The sequence below is a fragment of the Notothenia coriiceps genome, unplaced genomic scaffold, assembly GCF_000735185.1.
Source record: "Notothenia coriiceps isolate Sejong01 unplaced genomic scaffold, NC01 NC01_scaffold00030697, whole genome shotgun sequence".
Taxonomy (NCBI): domain Eukaryota; kingdom Metazoa; phylum Chordata; class Actinopteri; order Perciformes; family Nototheniidae; genus Notothenia; species Notothenia coriiceps.
Window position 1 is genome coordinate 1 of NW_011363398.1, and position 7830 is coordinate 7830.

Consider the following 7830-nt stretch of genomic DNA (forward strand, 5'->3'; position numbering starts at 1 on the left):
ACATGTTCCATCATCCCTCTCTCAATAATCTGACTGTCTACATATCAATCCCTCCTGAACTCTCTTTCCTTACTCCCTTGACTCCTGCTTCCTTTCCCTCCTGAACTACCTGTCCTTACTCCCTTGACTCCTGCTTCCTTTCCCTCCTGAACTTCCTTGCCTTACTCCCTTGCCTCCTGCTTCCTTTCCCTCCTGAACTCCCTTTCCTTACTCCCTTGACTCCTGCTTCCTTTCCCTCCTGAACTCCCTTTCCTTACTCCCTTGACTCCTGCTTCCTTTCCCTCCTGAACTCCCTTTCCTTACTCCCTTGACTCCTGCTTCATTTCCCTCCTGAACTCCCTTTCCTTACTCCCTTGACTCCTGCTTCCCTCCTCTAAACTCCCTTTCCTTACTCCCTTGACTCCTGCTTCCTTTCCCTCCTGAACTCCCTTTCCTTACTCCCTTGACTCCTGCTTCCTTTCCCTCCTGAACTCCCTTTCCTTAATCCCTTGACTCCTGCTTCCCTCCTCTAAACTCCCTTTCCTTACTCCCTTGAATCCTGCTTCCTTTCCCTCCTCTAAACTCCCTTTCCTTACTCCCTTGACTCCTGCTTCCTTCCTCTAAACTCCCTTTCCTTACTCCCTTGACTCCTGCTTCCCTCCTCTAAACTCCTTTTCCTTACTCCCTTCCCTCCTGCTTCCTTGCCTGCTGTCATGCATGTGTCTCACTCATCATAGTGTCACATTGACTCCCTTCAGTGAAGTCTAAATATCTAAATACCCCCTCCCTCCTCTCAGGTATGAGCCAGCAGGCAGACGGGGGGTTTGTTAGCCCCGGGGCCCCTCAGAGCCCTCTGCTGTCCCCCCGCATGGCCCACACACAATCCCCCATGATGCAACAGGGCCAGGGCAACGCTGGCTTCCAGGCCCCCCCCGACATGAACGGCTGGCCGCAGGGCAACATGGGAGGCAGCAGGTGAACAAAATACTCTGTTGTCGTTTTAGTTCATTTTCCATGCAGAAATGTCAGAAAATGAAGTTTCCAAACGTGGAGATTTCCTGCTTTTCTGTGTTTTATATCGTGTCAAATTGACTATTTTAGGACATTGAAATGAATCTGATGAACTGGGATGGAGATTTTTCACTATTTTCTGACTTTACACACTTCAAACTATTAATCAACATAGGTTTTAGCAGATGAATCATTCATTAATGTTTGATGCAGCTTTTATTGTTAGGATATACATGTGTTGCTTATGTCAGCAGCCCGAGTTGCCATAAATGATACCTCCTGTATAAGAAACCCTCCCAATTATTTCCTCTGTGCTCCTAACGCATCGTTTCCTCTCCGTTATTAAACCCTTTCTCCCCCCTCTCCCTCCAGTATGTTCCCACCGCAGCAGGCCTCCCCCCAGTTCTCCCAGCAGAGCAGCAGCAACATGTACAACGGAGGAAACGCCATGAACCTCAACCCCGTGAACAACATGGCCGCCGGCAGCATGGGCCAGATGTCCGGCCAGATGAGCGTCACCTCCATGGCCTCGGGTCCTTCGCCGGGGCTGCCCTCCATGGGGCCTGAGCAGGTATTAACACTCTTAAAGAGGGGGAACTTAAGAGGGTTTTAGAGCCAGAAATGTCAATTTAAAAATCACTTTTTGAAGCCTAGTCAAGCATAGTTAAGGTGAGACTTAAACAGGTGTTCCTGCAATGGTTAATTTAAGATATTAGGCTATTTAGCTTCCATAACATGTCTTTATTCAGACTATTGGAAAGAAATCAAACAATTATCATGAAATATATCATAAATTGGTTCATTTGTGTCCGTATATTTCTCTTAAATCGACCAGAAGTTAGCGTGCATAATGCTTTCTTTGCATTTTTAAACATGACATTTAAGAAAACCTGTTATTTGACTCTTGGGAAGTTTAATAGTGATATATATTCGTTATTTATTGTACTATATTAGTCCCGGACACTAAAGACAAGAACATGTTTTTCATACACTAGTCCATTCTGAGAGTTTGAGCTGGTTCATACTAGTGGAAGAAAACACCCACTTTGAATCTGATATCTCTTAAATTTACCAAAAGTCACTACATAACGCCTCATTAGCATATCTAAACATAACGTGTCAGAACACTTGTAATGTAAAAAGTAACTGTCTTAATATCAGTTATCAAGTGGGGAAGTTTCATGGTGATATCTGTTAGTTCAAATATTTCCCCTATTCACATGCAGTGTTTCTCATTAGAAGACTTTAGGGTCACTTTGAGGAGTTTAAGCCTCACATCTGAACAAAATAGACCCTCAAACAGCGACCTATTAAGACTATTAATGAGGGGGAAATTAAGAGGGTTTTAGTGGAAGAAATACCCAAAATGTTACTTTAAAATCCACATTTTCAAGCATTGTTAAGGTGAGACTTCAACAGGTGTTCCTGCATAACGCCTCATTAGCATATCTAAACATAACGTGTCAGAACACTTGTAATGTTAAAAGTAACTGTCTTAATATCAGTTATCAAGTGGGGAAGTTTCATGGTGATATCTGTTAGTTCAAATATTTCCCCTATTCACATGCAGTGTATCTCATTAGAGTACTTTAGGGCCACTTTGAGGAGTTTAAGACAAACAGAATAGACCCTCAAACAGCGACCAGGGGACCCAGAAACACTAAAAGCTCCTCCTTATTTCCGTGTTTGTGTTATCGTAAGACTCTTTAAGTGTTTGGGCTTATTGAATCGCCGCACTCGTGAATAATTTACTCGTTAGTTTACGTAACTCCTGCAGAGTTCTGATGAACTTAGAGGACAATGATGTAATTATCAGCGTGCACTTTAGAGCCATTTAGCCCAGACGTTACCGAATGATGTGCAAACACTCTTCTGTCTGGACTCAGAACTACACCATGTGTCTCAGACCTGCACCATGTGTCTCAGACCTGCACCATGTGTCTCAAACCTGCACCATGTGTCTCAAACCTGCACCATGTGTCTCAAACCTGCACTCATATGGACGAGAAACAACAGATAACAAGTCAGACTTTTAATTAAACATATCAGATATATTCCCTTCTCCCTCTGAGGTGATTATTTAATGTCTTAACCTCTCCTGTTGTTGTGCGATGCTGTTGCTCGTGATGCTTTTAAGCTCAATAAAGCGGCATGAATATTTAACCTGCTGCAGTTTGATCGTCTGCACTTCAGACTCTTGTAACACGCCAGTATATCTGTCACTGGATTTATCCTCCTTCCACGATTATAGGAATATATTGGCACTTAGATTATTTCAATTATTTACCGTTCGCCCATTAGCGAGGTCTTTTGCTGATTTACTCGCTCGTTCCGAGAGGCTTTCTGATTGTTTATGGGCTTTTACAGAAGTTCAAGTTCTGCCAGTTCAAGTGTGGTGTTGCTTTGTGTTTATTAAAGGGAAAATTAACCCTTAAAATGATCATTCTCATATCACTTACTCACCCAATTTTACCTTAAATACATCGTTTTTCTGGCGGTGAACACAGAATCAAAAAGCTGAGAAGTGTCTCGGTGAATTGAAGTGAATATTGGTCATTTTTAAGAACTGAACAAATATTTGAAACAATTTTTTTATATAGTTTGTGGCTCAGAAGGAAGTCTTCGAATATCATTGGTGTATTGATATGTGAGATATTGTAAAGCCCTTTATCAAGTACGGTGGAAAGGTGCTGCATACATGTAAGGATCGTTTGTTGAGATTCTGCAACAAAGAGTTTGAAAATGAGACTGGGAAGCATCCTTATACATTTATGCTACAAAAAAGAGTTTTTTGCTGTTGTTAAAAACAGCTCCCATTTACTTCAACTCCTCAAGGATTTTCTCCATTTCTGATTCTTCGCTTACCGTGGAGGCGTTCGAGAAATCACAGGATGAGTTTTTGAAATAGACATTTCTAGAGATCACTAGATTTACTCGCGGTTTATCAATTAAAGATCCAAAGGCGGTCACATGAATTCATGTCACCACCGCTAAGCTAAAGGAGGCTAATGTTGGGCTATAAAGGAACTACAGCACGGTCACATGACTTCACGTCACCACCGCTAAGCTAAAGGAGGCTAATGTTGGGCTATAAAGGAACTACAGCACGGTCACATGACTTCACGTCACCACCGCTAAGCTAAAGGTGGCTAATGTTGGGCTATAAAGGAACTGGAACTACAGCACGGTCACATGACTTCACGTCACCACCGCTAAGGTAAAGGTGGCTAATGTTGGGCTATAAAGGAACTACAGCACGGTCACGTGACTTCACGTCACCACCGCTAAGCTAAAGGAGGCTAATGTTGGGCTATAAAGGAACTACAGCACGGTCACATGACTTCACGTCACCACCGCTAAGCTAAAGGAGGCTAATGTTGGGCTTTAAAGGAACTACAGCTCGGTCACATGACTTTAGGACTCATTCCTGCACCTCTCTAATATTATTTACCTCTGTTTTTGAACACTAAGATAAAGCCTAAGTTACATGTTGATTTCATGACTGTTTTTTATTTATTAGCATGCTAACGTGTGTGTCGTTTCTCTGCAGAAATACTGTTGACCCTCATGGAGTCGTCACCTGAACTTCAGCTGGAGAGAGGAGCGTCGGCCCTTTAAAGAAATTGTACAAACATGTAACCAACAACCCCCGCCTTCCCCCTTTCTACCCCTGCTTTTTGGGGGGGGAGACCCCGGAAAGTGATGGTGGAGGAGAGCAAGCATTCACCATAGTGTGACTTCCTGTGGGGGGGGGGTACTGACCCTGGGGGTGTTTGGGATCTTCTTCTGATGAATGTATTCCTCTCAGTGGACAGCGGCCATTTACAATCTCATCTCAAAATGACGTACACTGATTTTCGTCCGGCCGGAAACAGAGACTCCCGCCGGGTTTTGCCTTTTTTTGTTGTTATTTTATTCTGATTATTTTAGTTGTCGTGAAGATGTAGAATGAAGATCTTTGAAAACACACTGCGGAAAATGGTTTGAGTGTATGATTAGACTAATTTAGTCAAGAGGTTTATATAGTGTATTAAATTAAGTTTTATTTTTCTGTATAGATTTTAATTATTGTAGATGATTCTTTATCCAAGTAGCAACGAGAGAGACGGAGATTTCTAAAAAGTGTGAAAGAAGCACTTTTGTTTTTTTATAATTTTAACAGTAACAGTCTTCTACTAACCTGAATCTGGATTATTCTTTGGTCCTGTAGTTTCAGAAGAAGATGTCAGACATATGGTTTTAAAAATGAATCACAGAGATTGTACATACCAATAAGTAAGACGTTTCCTTTCCTATTTATTTCACCGCGTAGGGTTTGTTTCCCCGTCCGATCACGACTTTCTCGTGTGCTGGTACGATGCAGGGGGGGGGGTACGGGGGTGTGCTGAGTATACAGTGTACAGATTATCGCTTGCTTCTCTGCCTTTAGCATAGACACACCACGAAAAAAAACTCAACACAGCCATACACAAAAAAAAAGTGTGCTTTCTATGTCGTCTGGTCCTACGAGCTGCTCGGTGCAAACTGTTCCGGTGTGATGTAAACAAGCAATAACCTTTCTTTTTGTAATTTTTGTACAGTTTCCTGACTTAAAAAGGACACGTTTTTTGCTCCACGTTTGGATGCAGTATTACATTTTTTTATTGCAGTTTGTACCAGGAGAGTCTCCATCCACACGCAGCGATGTTAGATTATGCAGCAGAGGTCAGAGGTCACGCTTCACCCTGCTCTGACACACACTTAGCCATATTTATGACCTCAGGCAGTTATTAAACGACTCGCTGCTCTTTCTGGGGAGTTCAGTGTGATCCGAGTCATCCTCTCTAACCTCAAAAATACATTTTATATATATATATATATAAATATATATATATATACACAACCCAGGACAAACTTGGAGCAAGCCAAATGATCTTCACCTTTTTTCAATTGGATTTCTGAATTCTACCAGCTTTTATTTTCCTAGCTTTGAGGCCCGGGGAAAACAAAGTTGATGTCACTAAACAGGGTCCTAATGTAGAGAAGCAGGAAGTCATTCTGAATGTATTAAAGTCATTAAAGGATGTGAGCGCAGCGTTTAGTGGAGCTTTCCCATTGGTGTAAAGGAGACGACGCTGAATCTGAGAATCGTGTTCTTTTTTGGGTTTTTTGCAGACGTCTCACACATTTTGATAAATGCTGTCTTGATTGTATCATACAGTCGTGCAGAAAAAGCCTTTTTGAGCCATTAAAAAAAAAAAGAAAAAAAAAAAGAAGAACGATCACAGCCCTTTGCAAAATTTCCAAAGATTGTCAAGATTTTGAAAAATAAAACGATTTAAAGCCATGTGGTAGCAATGCATTTTTTTAGCATTTATAATGAGGACGGGAGCAAATCAATGCCCCTAACAAATATCCAGGCGTTGGACCCACTAAAACTATTTTTTTCTCGTCAGCTTTTGGTTTTAAAGAACTTTAAATGCCCTTTTGTATTGTCTGCCAATTTCTTAGAGCTAAGATGCAACCTTGAAATGCTAACCACCCTTAGCATAATGCCTTAGATTTGTCCGTTCTTGTACATTACGCCGCTGTCTGTATAAATTTATATAATGACTTGTGTACAATATTGAACGGGTGCATCATCGCTCAGTTCATCGCTCTCTTGTGTTATTCCTCCCCTCCTCTCTCACTGTTTTTGATGATACATAGGGATATTGAAGCAATATGTAATATATGGACTTTCTGAAGAAAGCTTTGTGTTTCCCCCTGGTTTTTTTTTCTGCATTGTTCACAGGAATCACACTGTATACCCGCATCCACCTTTGTACCCCTAGTGTGTGAGTGTGTGTGTGTGAGTGTGTGTGTGTGTGTGTGCGCGAGTGTGTGTGTGTGTGAGCGTTTTATGCAAAGTTAGATATACAAGAGAAACCACAGTTATGCAAGTTGTGAACTAATATGGCTTCGCTGATGCTATTTGCCTTGTAAATAAAGAATTCTGTTATTGCAGTATTTAACAGAGTGACTCTTATTTCTGTGATTTAAATATAATAACGCCCCCCCCCCCCATGCATTGATTGTATTTCCATCATGAGTGCACAGAATATGTAACGCTTTATTAAAAACGGCTCAAAGCGACTAAATAACACTAATATTCAGTTATAACGTGTTTATTCCTGTGCTTGCTGCTTCCTTCTGTGTATTTGTTTATACATGTAAAGTGTATACTGCATAGTGATACTGCAAATAAAAAATATTGATTGATTGATTGAACGATAATTGGAAATAAGATTAAGTATCTCACTCGAAAAAGCACAGAGCGATTTAAACCCCTTAACATGTGTGATATAAATAAATTGTTTAATAGCGACAAGCATGATGCCAAACATAGTTTTCCACTATTTCTTTAATTGCAATTAACAAATGATGTTACAGGGCAAATAAAAAAAGAATAAATAGAAAAAAAGTAGTTAAAATATCTAATTTTGCTCAAAATAGCTTGAAATAAAATGCAAAATTCAACAGGAAATGCTTTCAAAGTAACACTTCATTTGGTGTGAGTGCTGCTTTATTCTATGGATTTGTTTACATGGTAAGTGCATTGAATAATTTTGTTTAGGGACAAGGAATAAACCAATGACTCGTGACTCCACAGTTGTTATCATTTGCATTTTAAACAGGAAAAAAAGTCAGATTTTGCCTAAAAAAAGCACCTCAACAGGAAAATGCATTTAAGGAAGCACTCGTTCATTTATTGTGCTTGTTGCTTTCTTCTGTGTATTTTTTACATTTTAAAGTACATTTGATAACTTTTTCTTTACAGGGACAAGGACAGAAACCAATGGCACATAACAGCATATAGCC

The 7830-nt window shown here is 40.6% G+C and overlaps 1 protein-coding gene across 1 annotated transcript; it reads left to right on the forward strand.

The window, feature by feature from the left end:
• The first annotated feature begins 610 nt into the window (after positions 1–610).
• LOC104959663 (nuclear receptor coactivator 2-like) lies at positions 611–7231 on the forward strand. Its single transcript, XM_010787562.1, has 3 exons — positions 611–954; positions 1363–1561; positions 4541–7231. Exons 1-3 carry the CDS (start codon positions 779–781, stop codon positions 4550–4552), a joined length of 387 nt encoding a protein of 128 aa, XP_010785864.1. The 5' UTR covers positions 611–778; the 3' UTR covers positions 4553–7231.
• The last annotated feature ends 599 nt before the right edge of the window (positions 7232–7830 follow it).